Raw genomic sequence first — 25,633 nt, forward strand, 5'->3', positions numbered from 1 at the left:
TGGGGTGTTACCATTAAGTGGTCAATTGTACGGAATATGTACTGTACTGTGCAATCTACTAATAAAAGTTTCAATCAATCAATCAAAAGTGTATAGGAAAAAAGACACTTTTTATTTCAACCGTACTTCCCGTTTTAAGCCTAAAGACTGATCGCACAGTTCCTGGCTTCACAATAAAAGTGCCGCTCCATCGCGCCTGCGCTAACAAAATAAGAGTCTCTGAAAGCCAGAGCAAACAAGCTAGCAAGCGACGGAGTTTGCCGCCAATGTGTTTATTGTAAAGTGTATAAAAACGAATATGGAAGCTGGACAAATAAGATGCCAAAAACCAACGACTTTCATGTGGTATTAGACAGAAAAGAGGAACTTTTTTTCTCCTCCATTTGAAAATGTGAACATTATCAGCAACGCTGTCTGATTCCAATCAATACAAGTCATCAGAATCAGGTAATACACCAACTTATATTTTTGTCTTCATGAAAGATAGGAATCTATATGTTAAACATGCATGTATATTCATTAAAATACCTTTAACATGTCAACAAAAATGGCAAAATAAATAACTATAAATGATATACTGTATATATATATATATATATATATATATATATATATATATATATATACATATATATATATATATATATATATATATATATATATATATATATATATGTGTGTGTGTGTGTGTGTGTATGTATATATGAGGTAGATCACCTCGACTTGGTCATTTATTAAGTAATTGATTAACGTTGAAAAACGTATTGGGGTGTTACCATTTAGTGGTCAATTGTAGGGAATATGTACTGTACTGTGCAATCTACTAATACAAGTTTCAGTCAATCAATCAATGAATGCCTGCTGAGCCTATGGTGCTGTTACGTTATTGTGGCTCAATTTGCCTTAATTTCTTTTATTTTAATGTATTATTATTTAATACATATTATTGTTTTAGTTGCTTAAGAGATATTCCTGGTTATGAATTTGCTCATTGCTATTTTTATGTTTTTGTGCATTATTTGTTGCCGTAATCATTAAACAAACAGGTTACTCATCAGTTACTCAGTACTTGTGTAGTTTTTTCACAACATACTTTTTACTTTTACTCAAATAAATATTTGGATGACTACTCCTTACTTTTACTTGAGTAATAAATCTGTAAAGTAACAGTACTCTTACTTGAGTACAATTTCTGGCTACTCTACCCACCTCTGGTGTTGTCGGAGGGTGTAACAACACGATCAGGGACGGATTCATGTTGATTTACGTGGAGTGTGCATCGATTAGCACGGCATGCTAATCGATGCTAACATGCTATTTAGGCTAGCTGTATGTATATATTGCATCGTTATGCCTCATTTGTAGCTATATTTGCATCCAGCCTTTCCCTCCACCCACATTTAATGCCAAACAAACATACCAATTGACAGATTTAAGTTGCACCAGTGTCAAAAGATGCGAAAGTCCCTCGTTTGGTCTGCACATTTTACCGGCGATGCTACGACAGACATGGCACAGAGATGTGTGGATATCCTGCGATAGTCAAAGCAGATGCATTTCCAACGATAAAGTCAACGAAATCACAAAGGTGAGTTTTGTGGATGTTATTGACTTATGTGCTAATCAGACATATTTGGTCGTGGCATGACTGCCAGCTAATCGATGCTAACATGCTATTTAGGCTAGCTGTATGTACATTTGTAGCTATATTTGCATCCAGCCTTTCCCTCCACCCACATTTAATGCCAAACAAACACTTACCAATCGACAGATTTAAGTTGCTCCAGAGGTCTGGTCAAAAGATGCAATCGTTGGTTAGAAGGCGATCGCCTAATAGCTTCAATAGCTATTCGCTCAATAGCTTCAGTTTCTTCTTCAATTTCGTTTTCGCTATCTGTCCAACCATCCGTTTCAATACAAGCATAATCTGTTGAATCGCTTAAGCCGCTGAAATCCGAGTCTGAATCCGAGCTAAAGTCGCTATATCTTGCTGTGCTATCTGCCATTTTTGTTTGTATTGGCGTCACTATGTGATGTCACAGGAAAATGGACGGTGGATTTACAGATAGCAAAAATCAGGCACTTTAAAGCCTTTTTTCAGGATATTCCGTGATGGGTAACATTTTGAAAAAATATTTTTATTGGTTTTAATCCTTCTGAAAATGTGATAATATTCCCCTTTAACAAAAATTATTAGGGTACACTAAACATATGTTTATTATTGCAATTTAGTCCATAAATAAAATAGTGAACATACTTGACAGTTTGTCTTTTAGTAGTAAGAAAACAAACAAAGACTCCTAATTAGTCTGCTGATGTATGCAGTAACATAGGGCTGAGCGATATATCGATATGCACGATATATCGTGGGTTTGTCTCTGTGCGATATAGAAAATGACTATATCGTAATATTCGAGTATACCTTTTCACGCAGTTGCTTTTAGCTGCGGGCATTACATTACAGGCTATTTCCACTCTTTCCTGTCTCTCCTTCTCACAGAGTGTAAGCGCACCTTCTTACATACGTCACGTCATACGTCACATTCGTATAAGCCCTCGCGGAGCAGAGAGGTAGCAGCGTGGGTAACGTTAGCTGTGATGCTAGCAGAGCCGTGCGAGTGGTAATACGAGAGTAAGAAGGTGCGAATGAAGGAAAAATTAATTCCCCCAAAAAACCGCAGGGAGTCCATCGTCTGGCGGTGGTTTGGCTTCAAGTGGGAATATGTCGAACAGGCAACCGTAATTTGTCAAATGTGGGGCAAAACAGCGTTGCTACAAAAAGTAGCATTACTCCTAATATGTAGCATCATTTGAAAAGTCTGCTAGAGAATGAAGAGTGATTACTCCGCTTGTCAACATCTCCAACATAATTTAATAACGTCCGTAGTTACCTACCACATAGCGAAGAACGAACACTATTTGATTTCCTATTATGCAGCTCATTTTTATTTAACACTTAAAATGTCTCTGACAATGTTGCACTTTCTGTTTTGAAATGACATGAACGTGTGTGCCATTGCTTAATAACTGTTTAATAAATACAGTTTTGGTCAATTGACTTACGTACTTGTAATTTCCTTCTATGCATGAAAGTTTAAAAATGAGCATATATTAATGCAGTATGAAGAATAATGTTTTAATGTAGACACATAGAATCATCATACTGCTGTGATTATATGTATCAAGTGTTTATTCAAGGCTAAGGCAAAATATCGAGATATATATATCGTGTATCGCAATATGGCCTAAAAATATCGAGATATTTAAAAAAGGCGATATTGCCCAGCCCTACAGTAACATATTCTGTCATTTATCATTCTATAATTTTGTCAACATTATAAAGGTCAAACTGTAAAAATGTATTATTAATCTACTTGTTCATTTACTGTTAATATCTGCTTACTTTCTGTTTCAACATGTTATATCCACACTTCTGTTAAAATGTAATAATCACTTATTCTTCTGTTGTTTGATACTTTACATTAGTTTTGGATGATACCACACATTTAGGTATTAATTTGATACCAAGTAGTTATAAGATCATACATTGGTCATAATTTAAGTCCTCATGTGTCCAGGGACGTATTTACTGAGTTTATAAACATATTATGAATTTTAAAAAAACGAAAAAAGATTTTGTGATGCGAAAAAAATATCCATATAATCATAATAGTATCTACTAGATACACTGCTGTACTTGGTATCATTACAGTGGATGTCAGGTGTAGATCCACCCAAGGCATTTGTTTACATTGTGACGCCAGTGAGCTATTGTATCCTCGTCTTGCAGTGATAATGATACTTGTAAGAAACATACTTTATTTGTCACCATGGAGGTGAGGATTAGTGATTTAGAAGTAGCTAAAACACTGCACACGGCAGCTGGACGTTAGCCACTAGCTAGCTAGCCATGTCTTAAAGCACCTCTTCCTGGGGGTGTTTCAGTGTCATAACTTTAGTTTTTCGACCAAAATGTGTCCATTCTCCCTTTTCTGTCTACACACTCTGTCTGCTTGTAAGTACTCTGTGATAGTGCGCTGCTGAACATGCTCTTCTGCTCGAAAAACCAGGAATGTCACGACGTAACAACGATGCGCCATTACGCCCATTAAAAAAAAAAGGGGAGCGGGGACCAGTACTTTTTAGAGGCGGTATAGTACCGAATATGACTCATTAGTATCACAGTACTATACTTGTACCAGTATCCTGTACAACACTACTTGAAATATTGAATTTCGATTTAAACTGAGTGTTGGTGTGCCATAGTACGATGTAACTTACAACAATACAGAAGTCATACAACTGGGACGTCAAAGCAATTAGACTTCAGCTACTTTAAGTAAACGTCTAAAGTAAGGAAGCCCGTTTCCACAAGAACCCGGTACTGAATGTCATAATAAAAAGGCTAACTTATAAGATGAAAAATCATAATTATGAGATTGAAAGTCAGAAGTATAAGATATTAAGGCAAAATGATTTAATGGGAAAATCTAATTTGTGGGTTAGTTAAAATTAAGAGAAGTAAATCGAAACCACTGGATAAAAAGTTAAAAATCAGAAGATAAAAAGCCATAATTGTGAGATATAAAGTTGAAAATATGAGATAAGTAATACATTTGGAAATAAAGTAAAAACATATAAGGTAAAGGGTGAAAAATGATCAAATAAATTAAAAAGTCTAAAAAGATATCAAAGTTTTGGGATAAAAAGTCACAATTATGAAATAAAAAGTTGAAATTAAGGGTTAAAAAAACCTGTATTATAAAATAAAAAGTCTAAATTATGAGATAGAAAGTCAGAAGTATAAGACACTAAGTGGAAATTATAAAATAGGAAAATCACATTAGTGAGGTAAAAAGTCGAAATTATGACAAAAAAAATGGAAATTTTGGTTAAAGAGTAAAAAATTGTGAGATATAAAGTAACAGGCCAAAAGTTTGGACACACTTTCTCATTCAATGTGTTTTCTTTATTTCCATGACTATTTACATTGTAGATTGTCACTGAAGGCATCAAAACTATGACGCGTCATAGTTTTTCTTGAAGCTCATTGAGAGAATGCCAAGAGTATGCAAAGCAGTATTCGAGCAAAGGGTGGCTATTTTGAAGAAATTAGAATATAAAACTTGTTTTCAGTTATTTCGCCCCACGTGTTCATTCATAGTTTTGATGTGACAATCTACAATGTAAATATTAGTCATGAAAATAAAGAAAATGCATTGAGTGAGGAGAAGGTGTGAACTTTTGGCCTGTAATGTATATCAAACTGACCATGTATTTTACATTTAGAATGACAAAAGGGTCAATAAAAGTTGAGCAGCAGGCCAAAAATGGCCCTTGAGCCGCACTGGTATTCAAAGCTAAGTTTAGTTCTCCACAGTGGTCCCCAAAACGGGTACTTCAGACATTGTCTCCCAAAAGTTTTCCCCACTGACACGGCTGTGTGTGTATGTTGATTCCAGGGTTTCCCACACATTCATTTATTTGTGGCGGCCCGCCACGGAAGAATTACGGCTGCCACAAATAAATAAATAAAAATAAATAAATAAATAAATAAATTAAAAAAAAAAATATATATATATATATATATATATATATATTTTTTTTTTTTCCTTCGGCTTTTGACTCGCTCGACCGCTCATAAAAGCAATGGGACTCTGTCTGTGAATGGAGCTTGTAGTTACATATTATACAAATATGTAAATATTATATAAATATGTACATAAAGTGTTGTAATTATATTCCAACTCCGTATTCTTCTTGGTCATCGCCGCCGCTGCCACCCCCATCCCCCGACCACACCACAACAAATTGATGCCTGACGTGTGGGAAACACTGTATTCCTTTATCTGCTGTAAGGAGGGGGTGTCATATACAGCTTCATTCCGGTAGGGTTGTTACGACAAGTTTAAATGTCATGCTGTCATCAAGGGCACGAGCCTTATTTTACCACTATGACATCAGCCCTCGCCTCTGGACTTCAAAGCCTCCCCACCCACGTACGCAAACAAACAAACAAACAAACAAACACACACACACACACACACACACCGGACCCTTGATTAGGTCCACCTATATCATCTGTTAACATCACATACAACTCACTGCTGCGAATCCAATACAGACAGAGGGTCCTTGATGACACTTGCATCATGTGAAAAACTGTATATCAAATGTGCATGTAAGTTTTTAAACTCTTGCAGTGAGCATGGAAGTCTCCAGATGGCCCAGGCCAGAGTGCATCATACTATTTACCCCCAGTGAAATCGTGAGAAAGAGCCTCGAGGCAGAGGTGTAATATCACCTCCTGAGCATTAGGGTTGTCTCGATACCAATATGTTGGTACCAGTACCGGTACCAACATGTATTACCATACTTTTCTAAATACAGGGGACTACAAAAAATTGCATTATTGGTTTTATTTTTTTATATATATCTTAGGGAACATTAAACATACACAGAGGTGGGTAGAGTAACCAGATATTGTACTCAAGTAAGAGTACTGTAACTTTAAATATGTATTACTCAAGTAAAAGTTAGGAGTAGTCACCCAAATATTTACTTGAGTAAAAGTAAAAAGTATTTTGTGAAAAAAACTACTCAAGTATTGAGTAACTGATGAGTAATCTGTTCGTTTAATGATGACGGCAACAAGTAATGCACAAAAACATAAAAATAGCAATGAGCAAATTCAGAGCCAGGAATATCCTTTAAGCAACTAAAACAATAATATACATTAAATAATATATATAAACCTCATGACCTATGGTCATGAGGTTTGGGTCATGTAGATCGACCGGTAAATTGAGAGCTTTGCCTTCCGGCTCAGCTCCTTCTTCACCACAAGGGATCGATACAACATCCGCATTACTGAAGACGCCGCACCGATCCGCCTGTCGATCTCACGATCCACTCTTTCCTCTCTCGTGAACAAGTATCTCAGGTACTTGAACTCCTCCACTTGGGGCAGGGTCTCCTTCCCAACCCGGAGATGACATTCCACCCTTTTCTGGGCGAGAACCATGGACTCGGACTTGGAAGTGCTGATTCTCATTACGGTCACTTCACACTCGGCTGCGAACCGATCCAGTGAGAGCTGAAGATCCCGGCCAGATGAAGCCGGCAGTAAGTTCTTTATTTTGTTTATAGTTATTGTGCAAGGGACACTAATTTGAAATATTAGTTTTTTGCACTCAAAGCCTTCCTGTATCCAAACGTACTCCCAGAGTTTGTAAATATCGATCGACTGTATTTTTCAGACTACAAGGCGCACTTAAAATCTTTTCATTTTCTCAAGTAAACAACAGTGCGCATAATGCACATTTTATTTGTGGTTGTGTTTACCGACCTCAAAGCTATTTTATTTGGTAGACGGTGTGATGATAAGTCCGACCAGTAGATGGCAGTCACACATAAGGACTACGCATAGACTGCAGTTTGATGCCTGTTCAATAAATGACGCTAGCAAGCAACACCAACACTGATGTTTCATTGAAAGTATAGAACATTACAGTGCTAAAAAAATCTGTCAAAATATTTTAGTACGACTTTGGTAAGCTACGAAGCCGCACTGCTTAATGGAACACGGCGCATTACGGCTACCGTAATCAGACGTGCTGTGCTTCATCATTTGGTTATTATGGTGTGTGTATAAGGACCCAAAAGGGCACCTATAAGAAAACTTGTTATCTGGTGTTTCGTTTTGCATTTTTATTTTCTTACCTATTGGTACATGCAGATGTGTTTTTGGGATCCACATAAGTCCCTAAAATATGCGTGAATTTGCCATTGTAGTCCACGCCTTAGTCAATAAGCTTTTTCTTTTTCTTTTTGTGTGGAATTCATGTTCCGCTGTTGCCATTTCTAATACAAAGTACAGTTCTTCCAACTTATATATGTTAGTAAACTCACTATGGGAGCATTAAAAACTACCGGTACAACAACGATGACAGGGAAAAGACGCTGTCGAGTGCACCTTATAAACCGGTGCCCCCTATGGTCCGAGAAATACGGTTATTATTTCCGTATTGTTTATTTACTGAAACAGTCAACGTATGGATGGTATCGATATTTGAGCATGAGTGCAAGACACGCACCCTTCTGGAATTCATACAATGTCGATGAGCTATTGCATCCTCCTACGGCAGGGGTCACCAACCTTTTTGAAAACCAAGAGCTACTTCTTGGGTACTGATTAATGCGAAGGGCTACCAGTTTGATACACACTTAAATAAATTGCCAGAAATAGCCAATTTGCTCAATTTACCTTTAATAAATAAATCAATATAAATAAAAAAATTGTATTTCTGTCTGTCATTCAGTCGTACATTTTTTTTCCTTTTACGGAAGGTTTTTTGTAGGGAATAAATGATGAAAAACACCTTAATAGAACAGTTTAAAAGAGGAGAAAACATGAAAAAAATGAAAATTAAATTTTGAAACATAGTTTATCTTCAATTTCATCTCTTTAAAATTCAAATTTCGACCGTAAAAAAGAAGAAAAAAACTAGCTAATTCGAATCTTTTTGAAAAAATTAAAAAAATAATTTATGGAACATCATTAGTCATTTTTCCTGATTAAGATATATTTTATAATTTTGATGACATGTTTTAAATAGGTCTGCAATTTGTTAGAATATATAAAAAATGGACCAAGCTATATTTCTAACAAAGACAAATCATTATTTCTTCTGGATTTTCCAGAACAACAATTTTAAAAGAAATTCAAAAGACTTTAAAATAAGATTTATTTTTGATTCTACAGATGTTCTCGATTTGCCAGAACATTTTTATTTTATTTTTATCATAATAAGTTTGAAGAAATATTTCACAAATATTTTTTGTCCAAAAAACAGAAGCTAAAATGAAGACTTAAATTAAAATGTATTTATTATTCTTTACAATAAAAAAATACATTTACTTGAACATTGATTTAAATTGTCAGGAAAGAAGAGGAAGGAATTTAAAAGGTAAAAAGGTATATGTGTTTAAAAATCCTAAAATCATTTTTAAGGTTGTATTTTTTCTCTAAAATTGTCTTTCTGAAAGTTATAAGAAGTAAAAAAATAAATGTTTTATTTAAACAAGTGAAGACCAAGTCTTTAAAATATTTTCTTGGATTTTCAAATTCTATTTGAGTTTTGTCTCTCTTAGAATTAAAAATGTCGAGCAAAGCGAGACCAGCTTGCTAGTAAATAAATCCAATTTAAAAAAATAGAAGTGAGCTCACTGGTAAGTGCTGCTATTTGACCTATTTTTAGAACAGGACAGCGGGCTACTCATCTGGTCCTTACGGGCTTCCTGGTGCCCGCGGGCACCGCATTGGTGACCCCTGTCTTACGGTGTGTAGTGAAGCATGTTTAGCTATTCCTCATCTTGCAGTGATAACGATATCCATCCATCCATTTTCTACCGATTATTCCCTTCGGGGTCGTGGGGGGTGCTGGAGCCTATCTCAGCTACAATCGGGCGGAAGGCGGGGTACACCCTGGACAAGTCGCCACCTCATCGCAGGGCCAACACAGATAAACAGACAACATTCACACTCATATTCACACACTAGGGACCATTTAGTGTTGCCAATCAACCTATCCCCAGGTGCATGTCTTTGGAGGTGGGAGGAAGCCGGAGTACCCAGAGAGAACCCACGCAGTAACGGGGAGGACATGCAAACTCCACACAGAAAGATCCCGAGCCTGGGATTGAACCCTGACTACTCAGGACCTTCGTATTGTGAGGCAGACGCACTAACCCCTCTTTCACCGTGAAGCCCCGTGATAATGATACTTGTAAGAAATGTACTTTGTCGCCAAGGGGGCGAAGATTAGTGATTTGGAAGTAACTGAAACACAATGTTGTCTGTCTATCTGTGTTGGCCCTGCGATGAGGTGGCGACTTGTCCAAAGTGTACCCCACCTTCCGCCCTAATGCAGCTGGGATAGGCTCCAGCGCCCCCCCCCCCCCACGACCCCGAACGGGACAAGCGGTAGAAAATGGATGGATGGATAAAACACTGCCAACTGCGGCTGGACGTTAGCCGCTAGCTAGCTAACCATGTCTTAAAGAAACTCTTCCTGAGGGTGTTTCAGTGTTATAACTTCACCTTTATCTTCAGTTTTTAGGTCAAAACACGTCTATTCTCCCTTTTCTGGCTACACACTGTGTCAGCTTGTTAGTACTCGGTGATTGTGCGCTGCCGAACATGCTCCTCTGCTCGTAAAACCAGCAATGTCAGGATGTGACTGCGCGCCGTCATGCCCGTTTAAAAAAGGGTGGGGGACCGGTACTTTTTAGAAGAGGTATAGTATCGAAAATGATTCATTAGTATCTTGGTACTATACTAGTAACGGTATACTGTACAACCCGAGTCGTGAACAATGTTTATGTCATGGAATGATCAATTTCACAATTTAGTTTTGTTGAGCATTATGGGAAAATCGCAGGCAGAAATAGTTTTTCTCTCTTGATATTACACGCAACGTGATAACGTGATAATAGTGTGTAATAACAGATATAGTACAGTATAAACTTTGAGTTCAAAAACTACTACAATGCAGGATCATCTCAGTTAGCACCTGATGAGAAAACTTTCATTTCAGCCATTTTGAGACTCAAGATTTGAGTTGGGACGAAAAACTTGGGAGACTTGACTTGGCATTGCCCCTCAAAGACTTGAGACCTGACTTGTGATACATCTCTGCAATCAAATGACATCACTCCACATAAACAAGCAAGTCTTGAGCCCATCTATGGTCAGCAGGAGTGGGTGGGTGGGGAACCCCTGCGAGTGAGCCAGGGGTATGAAATATCAAAGCCGTTGTCTCTGAAGTGAGCCAAGCGCTGCAATGGAAACTCCATGATGTCAGAGGCATGCTGGGTATTTGTGTCGGTCCAAAACTGGTTTTGGTAACCTACATATTACAAAACCCAAAACCAGTGAAGTTGGCACGTTGCATATATGGTAAATTAAAAATAGAATACAATTATTTGAAAATCTTTTTCAACTTATATTCAATTGAGTACACTGCAAAGACAGGACACTTAAAGTTCAAACTGGTAAACTTTATTTTTTTGCAAATATTAGCTCATTTGGAATTTGATGCCTGCAACATGTTTTAAAAAAGCTGGCACAAGTGGCAAAAAATACTGACAAAATTATGTAATGCTCATCAAACACTTATTTGGAACATCCCACAGGTAAACAGGCTAATTGGGTGCAATGATTGGGTATAAAAGCAGCTTCCATAAAATGCTCAGTCATTCACAAAAAAGGATAGGGCGAGGGTCACCACTTTGTAAAAAACTGCGTGAGCAAATTGTCGAACAGTTTAGAACATTTCTCAAACAGCTATTGCAAGGAATTTATGGGATTTCACCATCTACGGTCCGTAATATGGTCAAAAGGTTCAGAGAATCTGGATAAATCACTGCATGTACAGTAAGCTGCAAGGCCAAAAACCAACATTGAATGCCCGAGACCTTGCATCCCTCAGGCAGTACTGCATCATAAATTGACACCAGTTTGTAAAGGATATTACCAAATGGGCTCAGGAACACTTTAAAAAAACCATTGTGCGGGGGGCGTGGTTAAGAGGGGAGAAGTATAATTCACCAACTCGAGTATTTCATATATATATATATATATATACTGTATGTGTATGATATACTTGACTTTCAGTGAATTCAAGCTATATATATTGTATTATATATATAAATAAAAGAAATAATTGAATTTCAGATGGCACCTATCAAATACACAGTAATGAAAACACAGTTGTTCTACTAACTGTACTGTGCTTGCTGGTTACAAAAAAAAAAAAAAAAAAACACTTAACTTTCAATCAAAAAGCAACCCCATAATGCTATAGCCAACATTCACCAGGAGATGGCAACAGACAACATAGAATCACTCTGTTACAGACGGCGTCGCCATGGCTGTAACTTCCTCGTTCTTCTGCTTCATCTTCCTGTGTGTGCAGTTTTTTATTAAAATCCGTAGATGTTGTAACGTGATTGGGCAGGCAAGCTGTTTATATAACAGGAAAGCGGACGTGAAAACAGGCTGTCCCCACTCATGTCCGCATGGAGCTGGAGGGGGCGTGGCCTCTTGCTACGGCTGAATTATGAGGGGATTTTCGGGAGAAAATTTCTTCCGGGATGTTTTCGGGAGAGGCACTGAATTTCGGGAGTCTCCCGGAAAATCCGGGAGGGTTGGCAAGTATGTACATTGGTTATAATTGAAGTTCTCATGTGTCCAAAGACATATTTCCCCTGCCTGTGGAGTTGGTTTGCTACGTAGCTTAGACTTTTAAGTTAATACATTTTAATGGAAAACTGCAGTTTTTACCACTGGATTATCAAAAATTTTACTTATAATGGGAAAACCGCAGTTGTTGGCAGGTATGGCAAAGAGATAGATCAAGATGTTAACATACATGGCAGGTCGGAAAAAACGAAGAAAAACTGACGTTTAAAAAAAATATTTTTACAGAGATAAAAAAGATGGATTTTCGACTATAGACGGAAAATGCCTGCATAATGTTAATCAATGTAACAAAAGAGAGCAACCCCAACTCCAACACAATCCCAGCTTTGTCTGCTTTGTGTTGCAATGTCTGGTTTTGGGGTTCGAGGGCGGAGCCACCTGTGCGCACACCTGATACCCATTTCCTCATGACTACTTAAGCTCTTCACTCTGCACCAGTAGATTCCTGATAGTTCACCCTTCCGCAGAGGTGGGTAGTAACGCGCTACATTTACTCCGTTACATCTACTTGAGTAACTTTTGGGATAAATTGTACTTTTAAGAGTAGTTTTTATGCAACATACTTTTACATTTACTTGAGTATATTTATAAAGAAGAAACGCTACTTTTACTCCGCTCCATTTATCTGCAATCAGGTCGCTACTCGCTACTTTTTTTTTATCGATCTGTTAATGCACGCTTTGTTTGTTTTGATTTTGTCAGACACGCATTCAAAGTAGGAACCACGCAGGTTTGCGTTTCACCAATCACATGCAGTCACTGGTGACGTTGGACCAATCAAACAGAGCCAGTGGTCACGTGACCGTCACACGTAGAACCCAACATGTTGAAAAACTTATTGGGGTGTTACCATTTAGTGGTCAACTGTACGGAATATGTACTGTACTGTGCAATCTACTAATAAAAGTTTCAATCCATCAACCAATCAATCAAAAGTGTAAAGGGAAAAAGACACTTTTTATTTCAACCGTACTTCCCGTCAAAAGCCTAAAGACTGATCGCACAGTTCCTGTTTTCACAATAAAAGTGCCGCTCCATCGCGCCTGCGCTAACAAAATAGGAGTCTCCGAAAGCCAGCGCAAACAAGCTAGCAAGCTACGGAGTTTGCCACCAATGTATTTCTTGTAAAGCGTATAAAAACGAATATGGAAGCTGGACAAATAAGATGCCAAAAACCAACGACTTTCATGATGTATAAGACAGGAAGGAGGAACTTTTTTCTCCTCCATTTGAAAACCGGGACGTTATCAGCAACGCTGTCTGATTCCAATTAATACAAGTCATCAGAATCAGGTAATACACCAACTTATATTTTTGTCTTCATTAAAGATAGGAATCTATATGTTAAACATGCATGTATATTCATTAAAACACCTTTAACATGTGAACAAAAACGGCAAAATAAATAAATATAAATTATATACTGTATATATAATGGTATGTGTGTATATATATATATGTGTGTATATGTATATATGAGGTAGATCACCTCGACTTAATAATACGTTTTTCATTGGGGTGTTACCATTTAGTGGTCAATTGTACGGAATATGTACTGTACTGCAATCTACTAATACAAGTTTCAATCAATCAATCAATCAATGGATGCCTACTGAGCCTATGGTCCTGTTAAGTTATTGTGGCTCAATTTGCCTTAATTTTTTTTTATTTTAATGTATTATTATTTAATATATAATATTGTTTTAGTTGCTTAAGAGTTATTCCTCACTCTGAATTTGCTCATTGCTATTTTTATGTTTTTGTGCATTATTTGTTGCTGGAATCATTAAACGAACAGGTTACTCAGTTACTCAGTACTTGAGTAGTTTTTTCACAACATACTTTTTACTTTTACTCAAGTAAATATTTGGGTGACTACTCCTTACTTATACTTGAGTAATAAATCTCTAAAGTAACAGTACTCTTACTTGAGTACAATTTCTGGCTACTCTACCCACCTCTGCCCTTCCGGTCGTGTTCGTCTCCTATGCCCTGGCTCCACTTACTCTTCTAGTTCTTGTGGCTATTCCCTATGCCGTGTCGTGTTAACTGTTTCCTCTCCACACTTTTTGTGTGCATTTCAGTTCCCTCACATCTTTTTGTGTGCATTCTCTTTGGGAAGCTTGTAGTAGAAGCAGGCTTCATACATGGTAAAAATATGTAAGCTATTGTTGTCACATGTTGACTGGGAGAGATACTGCTTTATTGCCATGCATGCATCCTTGTTTACTTGCCAGCCAAAATGAGTACATCACTTAAAATGAATATTTTTTCAGCACTTCTCCCTCCAACAAAACCACACCAGTATGGACTCTGCCAAACCGTTGTCCCCAGAAGGGTCAAGCCACAAATAAAAACCTCAGATGAACGACAAGAACATCACCAAGGAAGCCAGACAAAGTGAGTGAGCTGCTGAGAGGTGACTCAATGTGTGTGTGTGTGTGTGTGTGTGTGTGTGTGTGTGTGTGTGTGTGTGTGTGTGTGTGTGTGTGTGTATTTGTGTTAAACACCATCTGAAATCAACACAGCTCCAATCAATAAGCTTCTGGCAGATTTTGCTCAGTATTTGAGTTTAATGCAATTTACTGGTCTGCAGTCAAAATAAGGTTTTGGGAATGTCAATCAAAAAGAAAGCATGGAGTTGGTTTCACCATGTCAGACTTAGGCAATTATTTTGACTCAGGAGGGCAAACTTAGAGAATAAAATGTGTCTGGGGGCCGGTATATCTGATTTTGAGGAACACTAATACAAAACCTCACAATAATGTCTGATAGAATGCTAAACATTTTTTTACACGTTATGACAGACCGCCTTAAAAAAACGGAAAGGAATTTTAAGTTTTTTCACAGAATGAGACACCCAGAATGTAGAAGAAAATAAAGAATGTGAGATTTACAATATTAACTATGAACAATAAAACACTGAATATTGACAACATATGAACATCCATCCACATATTTTACAATCAAGCAAAACGCAACAAAAACGCAACAAACTAATATACATTTTTGAATTCTCCCTTTTCTGTCTACACACTGTGACTGCTTGTAAGTACTCCATGTGTGCGCGCTGCCAAACATGCTCTTATGCTCGTAAACCAGCAATGTCACGACGTGACAACGCGCCATCATGCCTGTAAAAAAAATAAATATGGCCAACCGGTACTTTTCAAACATAGTACCGTTTTTGATTCAATAGTACCGCAATACTATGCTATAGTAGTAGATACAGCTATGCTAATTCCTCTGAGAACCATTATTCTGTTAAATATTACTAAACACAAACATAGAAATGACGGAACTTTCAGATCTATTTTTTGCATTTAATATATTACAAAATGACCAATAAATATAACATTTATTATATTAATATTTTAATATTAATATTTAAAATTAATATTTTTATTTTCCTAAAGGAACTCTCCTGAAGGAATAAATAAAGTACTATCCATCTATCTATCTATATTACTAACAGCCAAGCAAAGAAATGAAGTCAAATGTAGCATGAAGTCATTAAGGTCTCCCCACAGTACACCAGGTACAATGAACACATGACCGCCGCCGTTTGCTTGCACAGTTGTGTCAACAGCTTCCTCTTGTACTCGCCATCGTATTCATTACAGGCACGCTGACTCAGTGACAGGGCGACCGCTGTGTATTTTTCCATCAAGCCATTCTATTCAGCAAAGCTTGTCTCTCTCTCTCTCTCTCTCTCTCTCACTCTCTCTCTCTCTAACTTGTGCTTCTCTGAGTGGCACTGTTTACATCTGACAGTCAATCAATGGAGCAGCAGCCCAGCAACGGCATGACTCAGCAAGGAAGTGATTGTATCAACGTGTCCTTCATTTAATCTGTGAATAATCCCCGTCACCTCTTTCCTATGTCTAAATCGCCGCTGGCAGAGAGAGCTTATATAAATTTGGATACAGTTTTCTTGCACCAATCAAAAACTATACCAGAACACACTTTTTTTTAACCCATGCAGCAAGGACAAGGGAGAGTATCTCTGACATCTCCTGGTCAGAGAACACTACTGCCATCACTAAGAAGGCACAAGAGCGGCTGCACTTCCTGAGAGTCCTCAAGAAGTACAACCTGGACTCCAACCTGCTGCTGACCTTCTACCGCTCATCCATCGAGAGCCTGCTGACATACTGCATCACATAATGGTACGGCAGACAGGGAGAGGCTCCAAAGAGTGGTAAAGGCAGCACAGCGGATCATCGGCTGCCCTCTCCCCTCCCTGACAGACATTTACACCTCCTGCTGCCTCAGCAGAGCTACCAACATTATCAAGGACAGCTCCCACCCTGACTTTGACCTGCTTGACCTGCTGCCCTCAGGAAGGCGCTACAGATCATCAGGTCTAAGACAAAGAGACTCAAGAACAGTTTTTCCCCTAAAGCCATAACCACAGTGAACTCTCATAGGCACTGATTTGATAGGTTAGCACCTCTCTGTGTGCAATGTTTACATTCCACCCACAGTCTGAATGCTTCTGTATATATGTACAGCATATAGTATAATATTTAATATTTAAAAACAACACATTTAGAACATTCGTTCTCAGGACCGGAATGTTCACCTTACCTCTTTTTGCAATAATTTTCTTTTCTTTCCTTCCTATGTTTTGCATATTTATAGACTGTCGCACTAATACTGGAGTTGCTCGTAATCTCATATATATATATATATATATATATATATATATATATATATATACACACAAACATACATATAAATAAATTGGACAAAACATAGTGCCATAGCACAAACAAAAGCATACATTTTCAGTGTTTGCTTGATTTTTTTTCAACTATTTGCATCATGGTCGTTTGATTGATTGATTGATACTTTTATTAGTAGATTGCACAGTTCAGTACATATTCCGTACAATTGACCACTAAATGGTAACACCACAATAAGTTTTTGAACTTGTTTAAGTCGGGGTCCACGTTGATAAATTCATTCATCAGCGAAGAAAAACCCACAAATTAGCCACACCGCTTTATAAGCCGTAAGGTTCAAAGTGTAGAAAAAAGTAGCAACGTATTGTCCGGAATTTACAGTATTTGTGTCTCCTTGAGCGTGCATCCCTTTTGAAGGAATCTTTTTTACCTAAATACAATCTGTAGACATGGGACACTGCTGTGGTAAATGTAATAAAAGATAAATAGGGAAAAATTGGTACATCTCTACTGGCGACATTCTGAAACGCCGCTAGATCCCCTTCCTTGGGGTAATGGGCCACATGGAAGTTTTTTAATTTTTACACCTTTTTTTGTCATATGCCTGCAGTTTTGCACACAAAAGATGCTACAATGGCTTTTTGCACATTTGCAGTAAATTGGTGAACATGCTGTGAGCAAGAACACACAAGCACACACCCTTTATGGGGAGTGAGACTGTACCACGCGTTTTCAATTAGCCTCCTACTAGGGCAACAACTGTGACAGAGCTTAACAGAAAAGCACAGTTTGTCGAAAGAGGGAAACGCATGCAAACATTGGCTGGTTAGCTGAAGGTGCCTGAAAGTGCAGGTCAATGGTTTTACTGACTGACCTTGGCGTGATTTGTCTCGTTTGACGGATGGGGATGTTCCCACTCTTGGAGCTTTATGGCTGATCGAACATATTGATCCCTGCAGGAGGAAAGGGCTGGGCTCAGTGAACTGAAGGTCCACATCACGGTCAGGCAGCTAAAAGTTAAAGTTAAAGTACCAATGATTGTCACACACACAATCGGTGTGGCAAAATTATTCTCTGCATATGACCCATCATCCTTGATCACCCATTGGGAGGTGAGGGGAGCAGTGAGCAGCAGCGGTGGCTGCGCCCAGGAAGCAGTTTTGGCGATTTAACCATTTTTTAAAAAATGTATTTATTTTTTCTTTGTCAAGAAAAAGGGACGTTTTTGTCATTAAAAAGGGAAGTTTTTGTGGTTGGTGCACTAATTGTAAGTGTATATTGGGTTTTTTATGTTGATTTAATTTAAAAAAAAATTTTTTTTTTTTTTTTTTTTTTTAAATAAAAATTAATTTAAAAAAATTCTGCAGCCCAATACCAATCGAGCCCTGGCCCGGCAGGCCACGGCCCGGTGGTTAGGGACCACTGTACTAGACAACTTGTCTTTTAGTAGTAAGTAAACAAACAAAGGCTCCAAATTAGTCTGCTGACGTATGCAGTAACATATTGTGTCATTTATCATTCTATTATTTTGTCAACATTATGAATGAAACGTGGTAGAAAATGGATTATTAATCTACTTGTTCCTTTACTGTTAATATCTGCTTATTATCTCTTTCAACATGTTTTATATACACTTCTGTTAAAATGTAATAATCACTTATTCTTCTGTTGTTTGGTGGCTTTCCATTAGTTTTGGGTATCGATTAGTTACCAAATAGTTAAAGGATCATACAATAGTCATAATTTAAGTCCACATGCGTTCAGAGACCAATTTCCTCAATTTATAAATATATATTTTAATAAGACGAAAAAAGAGTCTGTGATGCTAAAAAATATCGATGTTATCACAGTAGTGTCGACTAGGTACGCTCCTGTACTTGGTATCAATAACTGCCCCCCTATTTGATAAAAAAGGACCGTACCTGCTAACCTATAACTGGGTAGATGCTTGTGGCTCAAATTAGTGAGGAGAACCTGAACATCCTGCTTAGAAATGATGACTGTCAATGTTTTGCTTCATAAGCTGTTTCACTTTCCCTAACTTTTAGAGGTGAAGCGACTTCACAAGACCTCACGATCATTATGTAATGTGGCGCTGAGGGCCAGCATGCATAATGACCACGCCTGGGACAAACACTAATTTCACTGGCACTCACCTCCACCTCAATTTAAACCAGACGTGGGAGCTGACTTGCATTACTCAGCGATGGCCTTTTCAACTGTGATGGTCATCAGAATAAACTAGTGGATGATATAACACAAGGATATGCAGCACCTGACACAAGGTAAACACAAGTGCAGGGCTCGAATTGAACCACAGCAACTGCCGTGACAGCCCTGTCATTTGCCTTTAGCCCTAAGAAATTTAGCAACATTGGCGGCAAGATCACACCGTGACCGCCCTTGACTTTTTACTTGATAATGGACTAGGGATGTACAAGTAAATGGTATCATAATAATTATCCATAAGATTCCAGACGGTTAGTAATACAGTATAATTTTTTAATTACCGAAAACCCGTCATTTAATAATGCATGTTAGGCAACAGGAAGTCGGGCGCATGTGCACTTGCGTCGTTTGGCTTGATAATCATGGCGGACTAACTACACAGACTTTGCTCAGGAGATTTCCCCTCGGACTTAACGGAGTCAAGTGCTTGGTTTAAAGTCATTTTCCCTCGCTTACCGCAGTGCATTTAAGAGTGCACTGCTGTGTTTAGATGGAGACCGGTGTGGACAATAATATAGACACTTGTCATCACACTAAAAGTACACAGCTAAGGAGAAAACTAATTGATGTTTTGCAGCAGGCGATGTGTCGTGAACGTTGTTACAACTTGTTTAAAGTCTTTAGTTTGTTTACTGGGATGTTCACTCCTTTATTTACTGAAAACTGTATCAGTGTTCGTATTTTTGGAGTTTTTATTTGTCCTGTTCAGCTTCTTAGGCAAATCATATTGTTGATGTAGATGTCTCTTTACAAAAGAGAAGTGTAGGATACTTCTCTTGTTGCCTTATTTGTATTTGACTTTATTAAATGTATTTCTATTATCATTTGGTGCAGCCGGGCCGGAGCAGGAGGGGATAGAGAGAGAAAAAAAAGAAGACAGAGGGGGAAATTGTGGGGACAAGAGGGGGATAAGACAGAGACAACAACAACAACAAAGACAACAATAACAACAACAATAGAGCAACACCAGCAAAAACAATATGTACAAATATGATGGTAAAAGTGATAGCAAAAAAGCAGTTGGAGAAATAAATACAGAAATGACAATTAGCATTATTACACTACAATTGCAGCAATGCAAATACCAATAGAAATAGTGCTATTGATAATGAATAACAATATTTTACCTCAATTATCAAAAATACAGTTGTTCCAAGGCAACAATACAGATACGTAATAACTAGACATACAAAAGAAAGCAGAAAAATGGAGGTGAAGAAAGACAAGCAAGCTATATTAACCTTGTAGGTTGTTATAGTAACACTAGGTTAAACTTTGTCAGTGTGTCATGTGTTACCCAGTTTACCCTAGGGTAACAACGTTAATATTTGATGAAACGTGATTATGTGCATGAGTGTATGTATGTACATGTACGTATATATGTATGGTTGTACAGTGAATGTATATGTACAGTATGTGTATATGTATGGTTGTACAGTGAATGTATATGTACAGTATGTGTATGTTTGTACTGTGAATATATATATATATATATATATATATAATATATATATATATATGTACAGTATGTGTACATGTATGTTTGTACAGTGAATGTATATGTAGAGTATGAGTACTACTCAGTGGCTTAATGGGTAGAGTGTTCGCCCTGAGATCGGTAGGTTGGGAGTTCAAACCCCGGCCGCGTCATACCAAAGACTACATAAAAATGGGACCCATTGCTTCCCTGCTTGGCACTCATCATCAAGGGTCGGAGTTGGGGGTTGAATCACCATAAATGATTCCCGGGCGCGGCACCGCTGCTGCCCACTGCTCCCCTCACCTCCCAGGGGGTGAACAAGGGGATGGGTCAAATGCAGAGGACAAATTTCACCACACCTAGTGTGTGTGTGACAATCATTGGTACTTTAACTTTATATGTATGTTGTACAGTGAATGTGCGTGTGGATGTACGAACTTTGAGTGTGTGTATTTGACGGTGTGTATGTGAGTATATGTGTATTTGTATGTACAATATATTTGACTCCAAGTGTGCGTGGGAGCCAGAAAACACCCCCAGCCACCCAGAGAGCTCAATCCACAAATAACAGGTGTGGCGTCCAGGGAACCAGGCGCCACAGACCCCACGCAGCCAGGCCGGCCAGCGACAGGGACCCCAAAGCCTGGCCCACCGTGTCGCCCAGAAAAGCCAGCTGCAGGCCGCAGACAGACGCGCCCAGCAGAGGACAGGGCACGAGAGAAGAAAGGGACAGACAGAGGTGGGTAGAGTAGCCAGAAATTGTACTCAAGTAAGAATACTGTTTACTCAATTAAAAGTAAGGAGTAGTCACCCAAATATTTACTTGAGTAAAAGTAAAATGTTGTGAAAAAACTACTGAAGTGCTGAGTAACTGATGAGTAACCTGTTTGTTTAATGATTACCGCAACAAATAATGCACAAAAACATAAAGATAGCAATGAGCAAATTCAGAGCCAGGAATATCTCTTAAGCAACTAAAACAATATATATTAAATAATAATACAATGAAATTAAGGCACATTGAGCCACATTAACTTAACAGGACCATAGGCTCAGCAGGCATTCATTGATTGATTGAAACTTGTATTAGTAGATTGCACAGTACAGTACATATTACGTACAATTGACCACTAAATGGTAACACCCCAAAGTTTTTCAACGTTAATCAATTACTTAATAAATGACCAAGTCGAGGTGATCCACCTCATATATACATATACATACACACACATATCATATATATATATATATATATATATATATATATATATATATATATATATGTATATATAGATATATAGATATATATATATACATATACATTTATATATACAGTATATCATTTATATTTATTTGTTTTGCCATTTTTGTTTACATGTTAAAGGTGTTTTAATGAATATACATGCATGTTTAACATATAGATTCCTATCTTTCATGAAGACAAGAATATAAGTTGGTGTATTACCTGATTCTGATGACTTGCATTGATTGGAATCAGACAGTAGTGCTGATAACGTCCACGTTTTCAAATGGAGGAGAAAAAAAGTTCCTTCTTTCTGTCTAATACCACATGAAAGTCGTTGGTTTTTAGTATCTTATTTGTCCAGCTTCCATATTCGTTTTTATACACTTTACAAGAAATATATTGGCGGCAAACTCCGTAGCTTGCTCGCTTGTTTCAATCAATCAATCAATGTTTACTTATATAGCCCTAAATCACTAGTGCCTCAAAGGGCTGCACAAAACACAACACAGGCTGTTGCGCTGGCTTTCAGAGACTCTTATTTTGTTAGCGCAGGCGCGATGGAGCGGCACTTTTATTGTGAAGACAGGAACTGTGTGATCAGTCTTTAGGCTTTTGACGGGAAGTACGGTTTAAATAAAAAGTGTCTTTTTTCCTTTACACTTTTGATTGATTGATTGAAACTTTTATTAGTAGATTTCACAGTACAGTACATATTCCGTACAATTGACCACTAAATGGTAACACCCCAATACGTTTTTCAACTTGTTTAAGTCGGGTTCCACGTGTGACGGTCATGTGACCGCCTGACTCTGTTTGATTGGTCCAACGTCACCAGTGACCGCATGTGATTGGTGAAACGCAGGCATGCGTAGATCCTACTTTGAAAGTCTGTCTGAAAAACCAAAACAAACATCAACAGATCGATAAAAAAAAGTAGCGAGTAACGAGCTGAATGTAGATAAATGGAGGGGAGTATAAGTAGCGTTTCTTCTCTATACATATACTCAAGTAAAAGTATGTTGCATAAAAACTACTCTTAGAAGTACAATTTATCCCAAAAGTTACTCAAGTAGATGTACGGGGTAATGTAGCACATTACTACCCACCTCTGGGGACAGTCAGCCCTCAAACCAGCGAGAGACCACACCCCACACGGGCAGAAATGCGGGACGCCCTGCCCGAGGGGCCCAGAGACTCCCCACAACCGGACAGGAAGACCGCCCCCACCCCACCAAGAACCGGGCCCCCACAAGTACACCCCCCACCCCTGAAGAGCACGGCGCAGCCCGCCCCAGGCCACTCCACCCAAGTCGGCCGCCGCAGGAATACCTACATCACCCACAGGGACCCCAACGCTGGAGATGGAACAACCAGCAACCGCCCTGTCGAATCACCTTTATTTTTCCCCTGAGAGAGGAGAAAAATTAAAATAAAAAATGATGATAAAATATATAAAAAATATATACACATACATATTATATATACATATACAAACCCCGTTTCCATATGAGTTGGGAAATTGTGTTAGATATAAATATAAACGGAATACAATGATTTGCAAATCATTTTCAATTTTTATTTTCATTTTTTTTTTGCAAATCATCTGTAACTTTAGAATTTGATGCCAGCAACACGGGACAAAGAAGTTGGGAAAGGTGGCAATAAATACTGATATAGTTGAGGAATGCTCATCGAACACTTATTTTGAACATCCCACAGGTGTGCAGGCTAATTGGGAACAGGTGGGTGCCATGATTGGGTATAAAAACAGCTTCCCAAAATATGCTCAGTCTTTCACAAGAAAGAATGGGGCGAGGTACACCCCTTTGTCCACAACTGCGTGAGCAAATAGTCAAACAGTTTAAGAACAAGGCTTCTCAAAGTGCAATTGCATGAAATTTAGGGATTTCAACATCTACAGTGCATAATATCATCAAAAGGTTCAGGGAATCTGGAAAAATCACTCCACGTAAGCAGCATGGCCAGAAACCAACATTGAATGACTGTGACCTTCGATCAATCAGACGGCACTGTATCAAAAACTGACGTCAATCTCTAAAGGATATCACCACACGGGCTCAGAAACACTTCAGAAAACCACTGTACACTAAATACAGTTAGTCGCTACATTTGTAAGTGCAAGTTAAAGCTCTACTATGCAAAGCGAAAGCCATTTATCAACAACATCCAGAAACGCCACAGGCTTCTCTGGGTCCGAGATCATCTAAGATGGACTGATGCAAAGTGGAAAAGTGTTCTGTTGTCTGACATGTCCACATTTCAAATTGTTTTTGGAAATATTCGACATCGTGTCATCCGGACCAAAGGGGAAGCGAACCATCCAGACTGTTATCGACGCAAAGTTCAAAAGCCATCATCTGTGATGGTATGGGGGTAAATTAGTGCCCAAGGCATGGGTAACTTACACATCTGTGAAGGCACCATTAATGCTGAAAGGTACATACAGGTTTTGGAACAACATATGCTGCCATCAAAGCACCGTCTTTTTCATGCTTATTTCAGCAAGACAATGCCAAGCCAATTTCAGCACGTGTTACAACAGTGTGGCTTTGTAAAAAAAAAAGAGTGCGGGTACTTTCCTGGCCCGCCTGCAGTCCAGACCTGTCTCCCATCGAAAATGTGTGGCGCATTATGAAGCGTAAAATACGACAGCGTAGACTCCGGACTGTTGAACGACTGAGGTTCTACATAAAACAAGAATGGGAAAGAATTCCACTTTCAAAGCTTCAACAATTAGTTTCTTCAGTTCCCAAACGTTTCTAGAGTGTTGTTAAAAGAAAAGGTGATGTAACACAGTGGTGAACATGCCCTTTCCTAACTACTTTGGCACGTGTTGCAGCCATGAAATTCTAAGTTAATTATTATTTGGAAAAAAGAAATAAAGTTTATGAGTTTGAACAATAAAACATATTGTCTTTGTAGTGCATGCAACTGAATATGGGTTGAAAAGGAATTGCAAATCATTGTATTCCGTTTGTATTTACATCCAACACAATTTCCCAACTCCTATGGAAATGGAGTTTGTATACATCACTGTATCAGTGTTCAAATAACAACAATACTAGCTAAAATGAATTGTCATCTCATCAAACTGAACAAAGACTGTGAAGATTGTGACACTTCCTGTCTTCACAATAGAAGCTCTACTTCATCCTGCCTGCGCTAACAAAATAAGAGTCTCAGAAAGAAAGCCCACACAAGCTAGCAAGCTACGGAGTTTCCTGCCAATGTATTTCTTGAAAAGTGTATAAAAAGAAGTATGGAAGCTGGACAAATGAGATGGCAAGAAGCAACCACTTTCATGTGGTATTGGACAGGAAGGAGGACTTTTTTTCTCCTCCATTTCAAAATGTGGACGTTAACATCACTAACGGTTCCGGGTCAACGTGAATGACTGCTCGCTGACTGCTCGCTGACTGCTCTTGTTGCAAAAAAGCTAAGTATCTTTCTATCTGTGTGATTTTAACTGTTTTGCAGCTTTATTTACAACTTCTCGAACATATTGTAGCGTTTCCACAGAAACCAGTTGAGAGGCGTAGTACACTTGCTGTCTTTATTGTTAGACACGTAACAGGCTACTGTGGGGCGTAATCACCGCCAAAGGCACATTTATATATCTCTCTAGTATTGCTAAACTTATCTCTCGTGCGTCTGTCTCTCCCACTCTAAAACCTCCGACCTCTTCACTTCCGCATCCCAACATA

General features: G+C 38.3%; 1 protein-coding gene across 3 annotated transcripts in view; it reads right to left on the reverse strand.

Annotated features, from left to right (window-relative positions):
* ece2a (endothelin converting enzyme 2a) overlaps nt 1-25,633 on the reverse strand; it is a 246,905-nt gene that overhangs the window by 125,813 nt on the left and 95,459 nt on the right. The window contains exon 2 of one of the 3 annotated variants that reach the window (XM_061920187.1): nt 17,828-17,906. The exons of the other annotated variants lie outside the window; for them this stretch is intronic. Coding sequence (XP_061776171.1) covers nt 17,828-17,906 — 79 coding nt within the window. The remainder of the gene's footprint in view (nt 1-17,827; nt 17,907-25,633) is intronic. 3 annotated transcript variants of the gene reach the window in all.

This window comes from Nerophis ophidion, linkage group LG14, assembly GCF_033978795.1.
Source record: "Nerophis ophidion isolate RoL-2023_Sa linkage group LG14, RoL_Noph_v1.0, whole genome shotgun sequence".
NCBI lineage: Eukaryota > Metazoa > Chordata > Actinopteri > Syngnathiformes > Syngnathidae > Nerophis > Nerophis ophidion.